Source organism: Epinephelus moara, chromosome 5, assembly GCF_006386435.1.
Source record: "Epinephelus moara isolate mb chromosome 5, YSFRI_EMoa_1.0, whole genome shotgun sequence".
Taxonomy (NCBI): Eukaryota; Metazoa; Chordata; class Actinopteri; order Perciformes; family Serranidae; genus Epinephelus; species Epinephelus moara.
In genome coordinates, this window is record NC_065510.1 from 39,871,002 (window position 1) to 39,887,550 (window position 16,549).

Below are 16,549 nucleotides of genomic sequence, written 5' to 3' on the forward strand. Positions count from 1 at the left end.
CTGTCAAATTCTTATTTATTTTTTTTCCCCAACTCATTGAAAGAATTCAAGAAATCAACCGCACTCATGAGTGTAACTTTTTTCTATTAATCCTAATCAAAGTTTTTACAAAATTGCAATTTACAGGAGCATCAGTGCTAACCGTATAGCTAAAGCATCTCTATATTGTCATCGTAGCAAAAAGTAACAGTCTTATACATCAGAGCCGCGTTATTTACAGCCTCGACACCTGGACCACAAACTGATAACTGAAGAAATGTACTACACTCCTGATGAGACACGTTACTACTGAGATGTACACACATGATAATGGTTGGAACAAGCAGAAAATATACATCATTTCTTCAATATGGAGACACTGATGGAAACGTGACAGGATGTTAAAAAAAACATACAGACATCTCTTAGTGTGGTTAGAGTCAAATGTCTGATGAGGGACAGGTGAGTTACCTGCACAGGTTAAGACCAGTTTCACTACTTTGTGATGCTCATTTAAGGATTGTTGCAAGTGCAGAGAAAGAATATTACAGTCAGTGGGGGCAGAGGGAGGCAGACCAGGACAGTTTTTCTCCTCTGATCATTGGTCATTTCTTGGCCTTGCCTTTGCCTTTCCCTTTCCCCTTGCCTTTGTCTTTGTCTTTCCCAGAATCCTCCTTCTCCTTCTTTGACTCCTTGGTAGCTTTGGCCTTCTTCTGCTGCAGGAAGGAACAAGATACAGACGACATTAAAACAAGAAAAAACACAAATATATGAAGACAGCCTTTGGCATGAAGTGTTCATGGGATCAAATGTGTTTGTACATGTCATTGCTGATGCTCTTACTTTGATCATGGCGTCTGTTTTGAGACCCTCATCCTCAGACTCCTGCTCTTCGTTGTTTATGTCCTCTCCTCCCAACCCCAACTCCCCCTCGCTGCCACCACCACCACGGCGGCCCTTCTTCACTGCTTGCAGAGAGTACGGCGTCAAGTGAACTTCTTTGTTGTAGGCCCTTGTAAACGCTGCCTTCACCTGCGAAGAGACAGACAACAGAAGTGTCAGAATTCACTGTATAATAATCAACCATGGAAAGGATAGAAACAGAGTTTAAATGACGTTTTTCCAAACAGCTTTTTCTGTCGGGGCTTCAGGACACTTGGATCACTACGGGCGAGCAGTATGGAGATATTATGTGGTTTCAATTATGTGTTTTTTGGACGTTTTAATCTGGGGCGCCCAGCCTGCATTAGGTGCAGTTGTGCTGCTACCCCCTCTCCCCTCTGCAAGTGATGTGAGGACACAACTTCACCTGAGCCTCCCTCGGCATATGGGTGAGTAGATAATGGCTGAATTTTCATTTTTGGGTGCACTATCCCTTTAAGGTGTGTACTGAGCACTGGATTGAACAGTTATAGGTTTAAGTGAGTAAATACAGCAGAGTAATACTAAGAGGTGCTGTAAGTGCTGTCAGCCAGTCACAATGACCTGAACTAAGTGCGCTATAATTCCTTATGTCACTTCCAAACACTGTCTCCATACCAAACTATGCCCCTTCTTGCTCATGCTGACCTTGCCATCCAGTTTGGAGTACGGGTCTGGCTGTCCACCCCAAACACTGATCTCCATGATGCTATCCACGTCCTCCTTGATGAGCTGGTAGTTGTCCAGCAGCTGCACGGCTTCACCAGCACCCTCTGCTCCGTGCCTTTGAAGTGGGCTCAGCAGCGCCTGCCGCAGGTAGTACAGGTAGTCCAGGTTCACTGCCTGTCTGCTGCTCATTGTCCTGCAGGAGCCGAACAAATACAACATTCAAATATTTGAATGTCACCCTGTGTTCGAGGATGCGTAAATAGTTCAAAGACGCTGAATAAGGTCACTCACTTTAAACCCATGTGTGAGGCTAGCTCCTGGACGATGCGGGAATGTTTATTGGTGGAGGAGTTCTTGCCGAGCCAGCTGGGGAAGGTGGGGAACTGACTCATGTAGCCTCTCATGAGCTCGCCTGGTAACACGCTGGCATAGATGGCCTACGAGCACACACACATGCACACAGAACAGCACAATGATGAATCTCTGTTGCACTGACAAATGAGCATGTATTGGGTTGGTGCAGTAATTAGCTTGTGATAAGGCGTGAGTGTGTGTTTACTGTAATTAATGTATAATTACAGTCAGTGTTACAAAAGAAAAACAAAGTCAATTTCAAACAAGTAAATGCCTCTGATAAATTAAATAAATGTTACAGAGGGATAACACAGGCAGTAATTAGAACGGTGAACAGAAGTATTAAGATAACGTTGTGTTTAGAGAACTTTTTACAGCAGAAATGAGTCCACATCTGAGGTCTTTGGTTCGTCAACCTGGTCAAATGATTTTCACATGTTGTGAAAAATACACTGACCACCAGAAGAAACTTAGTTTGCCACTGTACAGTATGCCAAAAGAAAACAGTTCTCCGGGTCTGGTTTGGAATTAACAAAATGTTTTGGAAACGTTTGGAATATCACTGCTTCGGCTATTGGTTAAAAAAAATATGTCTATACAATATATGTTCCTTGTATTTGTGATTTAAAATCTAGTGCTGTGGTGACTTTTAAAACATCATTAGTACGACGTAATACATATCGGCGTATGCAGCTATTTGCTTATCTGCAAATGCCTTTTAAGTGTGTGTTTAATAATGTATGGTTTTCGAACAACAAATATAATGCATGGCTCGAGAGAGATAGACCACAGCCACGCTGGAACAAAGCTCTGCATGTGATGCTAGCAACATGGGGGAAATGGCTCTGGTCAGCCATGCTAAAAGGGAAAAGCGTCAAGACAACCAAAAGGCTGCTCGACAGACTGCAAGCATCTGTACATATTTCATGTCTGCTGTAGCCAGGCCAGATCATGTTACCACTTTGTGTCTACTGCAGGCCCCCCTAACATACAAATCCACTTTTACTTCAAGTTTGTAGGGCGACCAAGTGTTTGTGAATCTGATTGTGAGTGTGTGAGTTACCTGGGTAGGCAGCAGCGACCAGTTCTGCCCAGAGCGGATCCGTCTGTCCACCAGATCTCCGTCACAGATGGAGTCAGCTGTCTTGCTCAGCAGCATGAGGTGAGACTTCAGGTCACCACTGTGAGGATGACACATGAAAATACAGAATTATTAAAGGGACAGTTTGACATTTTAGGATTTTTATTTTCTTGTCGACAACTGAGATTAATCCGACTCTTATGTTTGCGCATTAATGTGACTCGAGCCAAGGGAGAATTAGCTTAGCTCAGCACAGAGACTGGACACAGGAAGCCTCTCTCACCCGGCAGCCTTTGGCCGAACATGCAGGTAGTTCTCTTGGACAAAGAGCGGCGCTAACGAGTAGTCATGGAAGAAGAGGTCAGACTTGTCGATGAGGCTCATATGGGCAGTTTCCTCCCCAGCCGCAAACACCTTTCTGCAAACATCAAACGGCCCCATTTTCATGTCCTTGCGGGCGCTGGCTGCGTCAGACTTGCACTGGTCGTACGTCATCACTTTGTCTTTGGCCGACCACATGCTCAGGTTGTGGATAACCTGGAGAAAAAACAGCAAGTGTGATGAGAGGGGGGACAGAGGGTGTTGAGTGAAGACATAATCTCAGTGTGAAATCATTGTACTTCATCTTCTTTACCTGACGGACATCCTGATTGGAGGCTAGGATTATTTCGTTGAGAGCTGGGGGTGGGATCTTGATTCCCTCTTTGAAAGCGAGGGACATCATGGCTCCCTGAAAAATGAAAAGGAAAAAAAAATTGGAGTGAAGGAGATGGAAAAGTAAACATTTATATTTAGGAGCTCACTAATATTTCAGATTAAAATGGGGTAACAGACATCAGTTCCCGTCTACTGCTGCTGTGTGGAATGGTTTGCATATATCAAAGTCTCAACTGTCTCCATTCATGAGCATCCCTAAAAATCCACATTTACATGTACAAGTTGGATTCATGGAGCATTGTTGTGTGTCTTGTATCCTGAAGGTTTTTGTGTTTTATTTTAACCTAAATTGTCAGATGTGGAACAGGATTTGTGTTCGTGTGTGTGTGTGTGTGTGTGTGTACCTTGATCTGTTCCACTCGCGGCCTCTGGAAGCGCAGATCAAAGCAGTAGTTGGCCAGTGACCTGATCTTCATGTGGTTACGATCGTTGCACATGCAGATAATGGGAATCTTTGAATTTTTGATCAAGCTGATCATTTCCTGCAGGAGGGAAAAAGTCATGTCAGTGTCAAGAAAAGGTCATGTGTCCGTTCACCGGTCGTTATTCTAAGTCCGCTGTGGTAACAGTTGCTAGAAGCAGTTACCTTCAATTAAATATGTTGGTTTGACATCCATTATTTCAGTAAAGCCACTTATAACAGCCAAAACAGTATCAATCTCATCATCTATCAGCGAACCTCAGAACCTTTTCCTTAAACATCCCCATTTCTCTGTGAGAATCTGGTCCTCACTCTTTGGCGTCCACAGTGTTTGCCCTAGAAGGCTTATATTTGGCATGGAGGTCAAGTGTGCGTATGTGTGTGTGTGCGTTCAAAGGGTGGGGGTGGAAATGGGAGCGGCCTATCGCAAAAAAGGTGCAAAATTTTGGAGAAAGATTGGTCATGAAGCAAAGGAAAGCCGATGAACTGCTGGTGCCAACAAACAAAAAGGGGCTATTGTGAAATCACGCTGCTTTTACCTGGATTCCTCCACGGTCCTCGTTGCCAGCCATGCCATCAATCTCATCCATGATCAGAACGTGTTTACTGGTGACCTTCTGAGACGTGCCTACAAAACATACACCAGCAGTTACACATACCACACAGTATTCACCAACTTTCAATTCACAAGTACAATAAAATATCTATACATTGAGAAAAAAGTAAATATAACGTGTGCTATTAAGGCACCTTATAAATCAGTACATACTAAAACCTGTTGGTGCAGGAATGACACATGGAGAAACAAAAATGAAAAGAGGGGTCACCTTTGTAGAAGTTCTCGATGCTAGTGTTGTTAAGTGACTCTGCAACGACTTCCTTCAGACTGTTTTTGCTGCGAGTGCAGCTGGCGTTCATCTCCACATAGCTGAAGCCCAGCTCCTGCAGGCCGACACACAAACACACCGGAGAGGTTGAGTCAAAAACAGACTGACATCAAAGCAAAATGTTCAAGTATAAGGCATTTTAGATTACAGCTGGGAGTTATGGGTGCAGCAATACTTAAAAATAACACACTATCTGGTGTGAATACATAAAATATACAAAGACAATCACCCAAAAACTTGCATGTGAGTTTTCACACTGACCTCACAGACCAGGGCAGCTGTGGTGGTCTTCCCCACGCCCGGAGGTCCAGAGAGCAAAGCAGCTTTGTGTCCTGATCCATCGTCTTTTCCTCCGAACTTACCAAACCTCGCTACTGTACAGCAACAAACAGCACAAAGCACATGGTCTTCAAACACAGGTTCAGTTTTCAGAGCTAAAATTCACTGAAACTAAGTAAGCTTTCGTATCTAGTTTCAATCACTACACTTCAGAACATAAGAGATAAACCGTCTTCTACCTGGTGGCTTGGAAGAGCCCCCGCTGTGGTGTTTGTGCCAGTTCTGCAGCCAGCGGAGCAGCTTATTGGCACAGCTCTGGTCTCCCTGCTGGCCAATCACAGTCTTCAGAGAGCGGGGGCGGTACTTGTCCACCCACAGCAGACTGGCGTCCTCTCCTGTTGGTGATGGGGATGATGATGTTCCTGGGGCTAATGATGAAGAAGCTGAGGAGGAAAGGCCAAGCTCCCTCCGGGCTGTGTGACCTGAGCCTCTCCCAGGTGGGGTGCGGCCATCTCTGTTCCGGGCACTGTGGCCTTGTCCCAGGCCGGTCTTTGACGGGCTCGGGGTGTGTGGAGACCTGGAATTACCCTTGGAGGGAGAGATCTTCTGGGACTGGGGGGTGCTCTTTGATGCTTTGCTGGGAGGAGTCCTGGTCTTTGAGGCTTTGCTCTAAAAAAAGAAATCAACCCAGAGTAGTTACAGCACATCATAATAAAATTCATCCTTGGGGGACGTACACATGCTGCAAATTCAATGTTTTCATTGAAGACAAACGACAAGATGCTCAAATGCCAGAGCACCTATTTTTCAGGGCGCCCTGAGATATACAGAGTTCAACTTCTGGGATGCAGCAGCGCACACCGCATGTCATCTTTTGGGTTCAAATGATTTCACCTCTGATGGAGTGCTTTGTGAACAGTATGATTTAAGTAAAAAAAATGTCAGAGCTTACCTCTGCCTCCGCAGCAATCTCATACTTGGACTTCTTTCCTGGTTTTGTTCTGATCAGCTCCAACAGACCATCCTCATCCAGGATCTTGGTACCGAGACTCTCCGCCTGTGTATAAAGACAGTTGTACAAACATGCTATATTATTTAACGGACAGATACATCATCAAGGTTTATTACTTTTCATATGATTTTAACTTAATCCAAAAACTACGCAAGTCAGTAATCACACGTTTTCTTTAAGAATTCTTCTTCTCTGGGTCTGAATTTGTCAGTCTGGGTCAGGTCGGTCACCTTCTCGAGCTTCGAGACTCCGCTGTCTCTGCCCTGCACCAGGTACGTGGTCTTCTTGCTGATGTTGCCCGTCACTTTGCCTCCGTAGCGCTCGATAAGGGATTTGGCATCGTCCCTCTCCATGGATTCCAAGACCCCCGTCAGCACAAACACACAGCCCTCCAAACAGTTCTCTTCACCCTGGAAATGACACACACACAACATACAGCTGGTGATTAAGAACAAGTCAAAGGAAGTTGTGGGGGAGATGGTGGTCACTCTGAAGGCTGATGTGTGTTTTACCTGTGGGATTTCCTTGGAGCCCAGAGCTCGTGGTCCATCTCTGTTGAGGAAGTTCCTAAAAGCTGAAGCGTTGATCTTCCTCTTCTCTGCGTTGTCAGGGCTCGTACTTGTGCTCTGATTAGAGAGAGACAGAGAGGACATTTAGTTTGTTTTTAAAGTAAAATTCTAGAATTTATTTTTTAAAAAGTTTTAAAATTGTTTTAACTTGTGTACTTAATGTTTTTCTACAAAGTTTTTACTGTGTATATATATGATGTCTTTATGTGATTAATTACGCATTTGTCTTTCACTGCTCTTTCGGGGACAAACAAAATGATTGATAGATAATGTCCATCATGACAACGCATATCTAACCAAAGATAACTAACGACTTTGCTCACCTCTGGTTTCTTGGGAGAAGTTTTAACTGTGATGGGTGTGATTCCTACTTTGGGAGTGAGCTTCTTGTCTGAGCTCGACGAAGCAATCGGCTCCTTTTTGGGAGAGATTTTTATTTTTGTGGGCGAAATTGGTGTTTTGCTCTTTGGCTCTTCATCTGTCTCTTCCTTTTTCTTCATCATGGCCAGTTTGGAGCTGGCTTTGACAGGGGCAGGGATTTTCCTCGGAGACGGACTAATCACATCCTCCGACTTGCTGCCCCTCTGGTTGGTCTTTGACGGGCTGCTCGTGCTGGCAGAGACTGTACTGCTCTTTTTGGGAAATGTGGTAGCGGCTGGTTTTTCATCAGAGCCTTTTCGAGCCTGGATGAGGACACACAGACAGACACTATATTTAACAAGCACTGATATCAAAAGTGAATGTGTGTTGTTTCTTTTCTTTCTTTTTTCCCCCTAAAAATCACCTTCTTCGCTTGAGGCTCTTCGTCCAGCATGGCCAGAGTTCTAGCAAACTCCTCGTCCTCGTGGATCTGCTTTTCCAGCTAAGTGAAGTGGAGTCAGAGCGAGAAAGCAAAATGATGAAAAAACAAAACAAAAAATACAACAACAAAAAAAAAGAAAAAAACAGTCACACTTAACTATGAATAACATTAACACAAAGAGATTTTAACAGAGCAGCAAATTTTGTCACATTTTCTATGTTACTTTTGGGACTTTTTAAACTCTATTAACAAACATAATATCATAATTTAGAATCTCAGTGATTCTCCGAGATTTATAATAACTTGTAAACTTTCAAAAACAAGTCCAGCCTTGGGAGGCATGTATAAAAACCAATTATTCTGCTGATTATCTTGTCCAATTAATAATTTTATCTATGAAGTGTTAAAAGTTCTACAAAAAAAGGATACTTTTTAAATATAATTATATAACAATAATTACTTTTCAAGGCCCAATACAACATAGTCAAACTGCTTTCTTTATTTAACTAACAGTCTATAACCTAAAGATGGTCAATTTAGAATGATATATGATTTACCATTCATTCTCTGTTATTCAGCTTCTTGTTTTAACTTTAATTACAATAAACAATGTAGTGAACATGCAGCTGTCGTGTTGATCAGCGTACCTCCATGTCCTCCTCCATCTGCAGCTGTTTGGCGATTTCCTCACTGATCTGATCATCTGTGTCTTGAGTCGGCTGAGGAGGAGGAGAGTTTTTACAATGTCAGTTTGGTGTAAATGATTCTTTATTGATACTGTAATGAAATGTTGAAGTGGGGTTTTTTTCTCAGTAAAGGGTTGTGACGGCCCATCTGCTTGGTTTGTTTTGCTTTGCTTTGTGTGTTCAAGAGCTGCAGACCTGTTGGAGGTTATGTCGTGGTTCATTTTACCACAGAGGTCCGGAGTCAGAGCTGGGAATGACATCCCACCCAAGTTGACCGCATTCCAGTACAGCTAGTCGGAAACCACAACAATACCTCTTTCAGCTGGTACCAGTGGATAAAAATCACTAACGGTATATTTTGCGCACATAAGCACTGAAGCAGGGCTTTGAGGTCTGGTTTTGTGAGGCTCCTTCACGTTTCAGAGATAGAAGTACAACTTCAGGGGGCATTCCACTTGAAAATTCTGACTGGGAACTCTGAAATTCCGATTTCCTAGTTCAAATGAACACATTATAAATGAGTGGCATGAGACCCACATTAAGCCAGAGCAGCAGCAGCACTATGGGACAGACCCAAGTAAGGCAAACAGCATTATTAGCAACCCTTCTCACCCGCTGCACAGTGAATTTGAACTTGTACCCTCAGGGAGGCGTTACAGATAGGGAAAGAGTGGTGACAGCCAGATAGGTAACTCCAGCAGAGAGAGGCAAAGGAGGAAATGTGTCCTCTAATTTTGTCACATATTGCACATTTTTACAACAAATGGAACAATAAGACGCATCAGAATCAGTGTGCAAGGTTTCTGTGCGTAACAATTTTTTTTCGCTATAATTTTGACAGTTTGGATTAAAAGTCAGTACATGAAAACCATGAGAAGGTTTGAAGAGAATACGAGAAAACAGGAAATAATGAATCAATACTCACAGCCTTCCGTTTGGTGCTGGCTACGAGCTTCTTATCTGAACGGTGAACAGTCGCACTGCCGAAGTAGTCGAATACTGAGGTGGGGGTTTTTTTGGGCTGAGGAGGCGGGGCTGACTTAGGGGTGACGGGAACAGGAGGAGACTTCACCGCAGTTTTCCCCTGTGTGGAGGAGGGCTTGAAAGGAGACTTCAGCCCCTCTTTGGCTCCTGGACGAGCACTCCCACTATCAGACTTTGTCTGTTTGTCCGTGCCATTCTGCTTAGGTTTGGCGGCCTTCTTTAGGGACTGAAAGTTGTCGCTGTCTGAGTCTACGACCAAAAAAAGACAAATGCCTATCAAAATACATCTTCCATATATTAACAAAACATCATTCCTCATCTTAAAGCTGGATCCATCTTCTTACTGATGTGTTTGAGTCTCCTCAATTCTTAAAATCATGACATGAATGGTTTTATTTTGGCCCTTATTTTTTACTTTTGCACTTCCTATTTATTTTCATTTGAATGACTTAAATATACTTTAAATTTAAGGAGTCAACATTTACTGTTTTTAATATGTGCTTATTACTGCACTGATTAACTGACAGACTCAGCTTACAAAGAATTAACTAGATAGACATTGCAAGGATGAGAACATTTTGAGTGCAGGTGTATTTTAAAACATCACTTTTCTTTAATCATCATTGAAGTAAATGTGACAGTAAATCATGAGGTGGATATTAGGTCATGTTGCACAGTCCATGCCCATACGTCTGCAGCATGATGATAAACCGTAATCCCATTACCTGTTTCAGAGACATACTGCACAGGGTCTTTTTTGGGAGGTGGCTCCGTTTTGCTTGTCTTCTGTTTCTCCTTAGGGGATTTCTTTGATTTGCTCCTTGGCTCCTCATCCTCAGAGTCTGGACAGACAGAAAGACAAGATGTGTCATGAATAAGAGACAGAGAGAAGATAAAGAGCAACGTGTCCAACTATCAATAGCAGCTGATTAAAAAGTCCCTGGTTTGTACCTTTCACAGAGCAAAACATCTATTTTTCTGAAGAAAAAAAAAAGATTGGAAATCTTGTTTAAAAACAAGTGTTTTAAATGGTATTTCAAAGATCTTCACAGACTATTTGGATAAAAACATTTTCTGTCAATAGCACAATATAAAGTTAATTCAAAGAAGTTATCCGGTTTATTTTAATTATTTAATATTTTCACACAACAAATTTACATTTTTTTCTGTGGCAAGGGCAAATGTCATCTCATTTTGTTTGGATTAAAAAAAACAACTGGAGGAAATAATTTAAAATATCTATCTCTCAGCAGAGAGAGTCGTTTTTTATGCCGATGGACAGAAGAGGATTCTGAAGAGCTCTGAATCCCGCCTACTTCACAGATTTTTCAGGGACTCAAACTGTGAATGAATCAAGTGATCTGATTATTAGCTTAAAGACACTTTCACAACAACAGTGACCATTATAAAACAACCCTCTGCCTATTTATAAGATAATAAATAAGATAGAAAACCTGTTTTCTGTAAAACAGATGCCCTGTTACTCAAATATAATAATAACACTTATAAGGGCACAAACTGCAGCATGGTTTAGGGGAATTAATGTGGGAGAACTAAATCATACGTACCTGACTCTATGACTGCACGCTTCTTACGTTTCTTCTCACTGTCCTTGCGTTTCTCCTCTGCTTTGGAGCTTTTCACCTGAAGCACATGAACCACAATAAAACGTGATAAATAAGATAAGATGAATCAAATAAGATAAGATGAATCATGGCAAGAAGGAGGGCAGAAAGTGACATGGTTTCCTTGCCTTGGCGGTCTCTTTCTTGTTCTTTTTCACTTCCTCGTCTGAAGAGGGATGATTCTTCTTCTTCTTCTCTTCTGTTTTGATGTTTCCATTTGAAGCTGGTTTCTGCACCGCGGGCTTGGCTGCAGCCGGTGCAAAGAACCGCCTGATGTCCTGTGTGCACACAGACAGAATGTACAATAAGGTCATCTAATAACAGAGCTGTTGCCTGAGCCCATATATTACAGCGCTGTACTGTGATCTAACTATACTGATGCAAATTGAACCTTCACGGTTTGAAGATTTCACTTTCTGACATTGATTTTTCAGGGAAATGAGCATCATTAACGTTAACTGTTGAACAAAAACAGCAGGCGCATGTCAAGTACACGACGGAGCAAAATATGATCATAACGTGTTCCTCGCTGAACTTTTACTCGTTAAGTTTTACTTATATTATGAATAGTTGTTTTTTATTTTTAGCTGTTACGTTAATTAGCTAACGTTAACACTGCGCACTTGACTGGCGTTTCAACAGCAGCTACACAACAGGATTATTTTCGCTTTATTTCACCACTTTGTTTGCACAGACAGCTCGCAGACAGAGCGAATAAATAGTTTATATTTGTAACGTACCATGATGAACAGGCTTCCTCGTAGTTTATGGTCAGTTTAGTTGCAAGGAAAGTAGAGAAATCCTTCAACTGATTGGCGCGAAGCTGAATTCTACCGTCGCCCGGAGATGACGCACAACCGGGAGTTTGGCCATACTGCTGTGCGTCATGTGCGTCACTGAGCGTGCGGGTTGTATATGTAAATACGCTATTAATTTACACAGCAAAAATAACCAAAATATGAGTTTAAAATGTAGAGGGGGGAACAAATAGAGGAAAGGGAACAAGAGGAGGGTGAGCAGCGGTCACTTAGTTCTTTTACTTAAATAGTAAAAAAATATTAGCATCAAAACAGGCTATATTTAAAGTACAAAATATTATATAATTGGAGTATAATTATTGATGCACAGTATATGATGATGGGGGGTTTGTGGGGAAAGTCATTCAATTGATTTTGAAAGTGAAAAAAAGTTTTGCAAGAGTGTGCTATATTATGAATATTAAAATGTCAAAGTGAGTATCCAAATTATTTTTGAAAATGTTTGTTAAAATATGTAAATGGAGGAACTTATTTTTTAACGTCCCAGGGCACCAGTTCTGTGTATCTTTTCAAAATGCACGCGTATGTTAACACTGAGTGGACAAACGTTCAACAGTTTATCCTACTGAAGAACAACAACAACAAAAAAAATACAAGTGTCTATTTCAAACTTAAATTTCTATTTTAAAAAGCACTCACTGGATAGGTATACTGTTTGAAAAAGTGGGAGCTACAGCATCAAACAGTATGTTGAGACACTGACGGTGGAGAGGTAAAAATAACAGGAATTCAATTTTTAATCCCATGATGCAGTAACACAAATTTTAACATTAAACTTGAGTCTTTAAACTACAGATTATTATGCCACATACTGGTTGTTTGTACAACCTTGTATGTTTCAAAAGAAATTGTGTCTGCTTGACCATTGTTAAAGTTGTCTTTAAGTAAAACAAAAGGGGACTCAGTGGACACCCTTTTTCCCTCCATAGCCAAGTCCAGAGGAGTAGGTCTACCCTGGGCTGTCAGAAATGACCTGTTAAACCAGTAAACACAATGTAAAAATATGAATGAATATGCTCAGTAACACTGATCACAAATGAATAGGTAACAGCATCTTCACAGTATACATAATAATGCTGTTGCCCAGTATTTACTAATGTTATTTATCATTTGTGAGCATTTTCTGATCTGTAACCTCTGGTTAAAAATTACATGAGTTCATGGAATTATAATTACTCTAAAAATCGTGCTCGAGGTTAAAGGACTGAGGTGGCGGGACATTAACTGTGGTCTTCAGTGTAAAAGTCAGACACTTGGCACTTGTTTGCAGTGCTGTGAAAATGTCACACTTTTCTTTCCTTTGCTCCTCAGAAACAATATGAAGACAGATGGGCCAGCGACTGTATGTTGCCCTGCCCTTCCTCATTGCAGTACAGTCATTACAGCACTCGGTATACATCTTTCTTTTGCATAAGCAGTAAGGAAGATCTGTTATGTTTTTAAATTTCAGATTTGTAGAAGTTGTGCATCTCCACAACAGAAAATATGTTTGATAGTCTCAAATGCATGTGAATTGTACTCTGACATATTTGCAATTGGACAAATGTATGTTTATTCAGATGGTGACACTATAATATGTAATATACACTGTACCTAAGCATAAGAAAATGTCTGACTCACTTCGGTCCCCTACAAAAAGGAATGTCTCCGTGGTCGTTTGGATGATGAAGATTAAATGGTGTATATTTTTATGTAAAAGTTATACATTGCCCTATGAAGTATGTGAAACCACCCAGCACCCTATTCATAAGTTGAGTATCATTGATGTGGGCTATATTTTTATGTAAAACTTGAATTCATTGACCTGTGAAGTATGTAAAACCGCAGCCTACGCGCGTGCTTTAAGATGCAAAAAAGCTTCTGACAGACTCACAGACCAGTTTGTTTCAATGCTTCAGCCATTTATTTTACAATGATAAAGTTACTGGCTCAGCAGAATAAGATGTAACCGTTTATAATTACTAACCTCATCTAATTAAAGGCACTCAGAGGGTCTCCAGATTCTGTTTAACATCACTTGTCACATCTACGAAGTGTTTGTTTGATGGTAGTGCGTGTCTCTGTGTCAGTTCAGGAATCACTGGAGAGTTTTGGCACAGATTGATGGGAGGAGATGGTAACACAAAGAGTCTTCCCAGCATTGCCCATCTGTAAACACCAAAAACACAGAAGTCAGTCAGCGATACACAAACCAAAACCTGAAGCTGTCTAATGAGGCCGCACTCGCAGACAGAAACAGGTAAGACACAGCCAACTGTCATCTCAACAGTATGGCAACTGGTGTACACATCAACAGTTGCAGAAATAATTTAGTAATAAATATTCAATATGGTGAAGAGTAAAAAGGTACAATGTAGAAAATATTCCATCACAGGAATTATCAAACACCAAAAGGCCTCCAGGTTTCACTCTACTGAGATACGAAAATAAAAAATAAATCAGAAAATGTATTGCTGTCAGGTGAGCTGGTGAATTCTGACACAATAAAATTTAGAACAGGATATTATTTATCCCTCTATGATTCATCACTTGTGATGTTAACTGACAAAAATGCAGTTTATGACTTTATAGAAAAACTGATGGATACATTTTTTAACACACTTTTTGTCATGTATCTTCACACTCTTATGCTTTATGCTGTATTATAATTACACCTGTAGATGACGTCTGTAAGCAGCACTGTTTTTGGGGATACATACATACATAACAATAAATAACAGGTAGAATCAGGTGAGTACAAATGAATCAACTTCACATTTTCTTACTTACATACCTAAAGAGCTTCTAATCTTTAAGCTAACCACTGTCGAACTTATGTAAGTACATGACAAGCAACCTCAATCAAGAAAAACAACACAAACACATCATGTGGCAAAATACAAAACTGTGTCTGCTGTCCATTCAGAAACATTTAGGTTCATCTGTTAACAATTGTTACTAAAGATAACACAAAACAGAGTCTACAGTCATGCTAGCAGCTCTATGAGGTTGTGTGCTGTGGCGCTTTGAGCTAAATGCTAATTTTAAGATAATGCTAACATGCTGACAGTAAGCAGGTATAATGTTGGTACACTGAAGTCTTTCTGATGAGCTAAAGAGCTAAAGAGGAACCTGGCAACCCAAAAGATGTTTTTTTTTGTGATAGCTGGTCGATGAAACATTAGTAAACACTTTTTATTAACCATTATTTACTGAGTGGACCTACCAGGGACAGGCCCAGGGGCCCAAAGTGTTAGGGGCCCCCCTGGCCTTCCCCTGCAAAATGTTACTCAAATTAACAGGCCATGGCCAGGGAGAGACTCAAAATGTCCATTAAGAGATTCACAAAACCACATAAAGATGCAGAACAACTACAAACACAAACACACACAAAACCCTCACAAAGTCTGTGTCTTGCTCCTATGTAGGAGAGGTGGAGGGGCCCTTAGCATCTCTATGTGCAGGGGCCCATTGTCTCATAATCCACCCATGGTTACTTTATTTAATGCTTTCTAAAGTGTATCTCATTTAAAAAAATGTTTTGTATAATCATCTGAATCTCCAAAACCTCCCCAACATCGTGTATTGATGCAAGGTGTCCACCCTGGGACTGACAGTGTCTCTACAGTGGGGCAAAAGGACAGCCAGAGGCAGTGATGTTGGAAATACACACAGACTCTCAGAGGAAGAATTGACTAAGTGTGCAAATCCTCCTGATTACCTGAGCCTGAGCCTAACTCAGAGCAGTTGAAACAAAGTGGAAACAGCGGCTGTCGTGCTGAGTCCAATTTGCAGGACAAGATATGTTAGCAGACAAGTTTTCTGAGGACAAACAGAAAAAAGTGGGCATCGTGACAGTGTAATAATAAAGTGTTTAACCCTTTGTTTGTTAACTGAAGAGGAGAACAATTCTGCTCTACAGAGGCAGAGAGCACTAACTATAGAAGCAGTGAACAATGGTTTTCTGACTAACAGGCAAACTGTGCGACAGATATAAAGGTTGTAATGCTGCATTTTGTGCTAAGGAACACTATCTACAAACAACATAGTAAATCTGTTTTATTTTGTTTATTCACAGTCCAAAGGGACTGAATGTGCCTCTGTTTATCTACCAATACTTACAATATCTTAATAAATCTATCATTGAATACACTTAAATACAGTAACTACACACTCACAAACTATTAAGACTGATTCTCACTGTCACCATTAGCTCTAGTCAGAGCCATCATGGCACAAACAAATAGAGACACAGTCAGCATCCTTGTGGTGGACATGATGCAGATGTTGAAGATGATGATGATAAGAGAAAAGAGCAGAAGAAAAAGAGGCTGAGAGCAAACCTGTTGGAGAAATATATTCTCTACTTTAATCACAGTGTCATCCTGTTGCTGCTGCCTTCATGTGCGGAGCTGCTGGACCAGAGAAAGACCAGGACATCAGTCCATATCGATCAAAAGTAAATATTTTATGGGAGGGGCTTCCCTGCAGTCACCTGAACAGAGACCGTAAGGGCTGTTTGCAGCTACTTTTTATGTAGTTAAAGCATATAAAATGAACATTCTTAACTATCTAAATTTCTACACCTAAAATACTTTCAGTCCTTCGTATACAACTAAATACTAATGTTAGCATGGAAACATTCTCACAATGCCAATGTTACCAAGCTGATGTTAAGCAGGTATAATGTTTATCATGTTCACCATCTTAAATTTGGCAACTAGTCTCTTCCCATTAAACAAAGGGTACTTCACATAGATGTCCAC

General features: G+C 41.1%; 1 protein-coding gene across 1 annotated transcript; it reads right to left on the reverse strand.

Annotated features, from left to right (window-relative positions):
- Positions 1-64: 64 nt before the first annotated feature.
- rfc1 (replication factor C (activator 1) 1) lies at positions 65-11,856 on the reverse strand. The gene is made up of 23 exons (XM_050044527.1): positions 11,727-11,856; positions 11,115-11,264; positions 10,930-11,005; positions 10,087-10,203; positions 9,303-9,610; positions 8,339-8,410; positions 7,674-7,751; positions 7,213-7,572; positions 6,833-6,946; positions 6,551-6,730; positions 6,261-6,365; positions 5,548-5,977; positions 5,291-5,403; positions 4,970-5,084; positions 4,682-4,770; positions 4,066-4,203; positions 3,639-3,734; positions 3,288-3,541; positions 2,987-3,104; positions 1,861-2,006; positions 1,549-1,762; positions 823-1,011; positions 65-695 (listed from the first exon to the last, which is right to left on the reverse strand). Exons 1-23 carry the CDS (start codon positions 11,727-11,729, stop codon positions 585-587), a joined length of 3,576 nt encoding a protein of 1,191 aa, XP_049900484.1. The 5' UTR covers positions 11,730-11,856; the 3' UTR covers positions 65-584.
- Between the last annotated feature and the right edge of the window lie 4,693 nt (positions 11,857-16,549).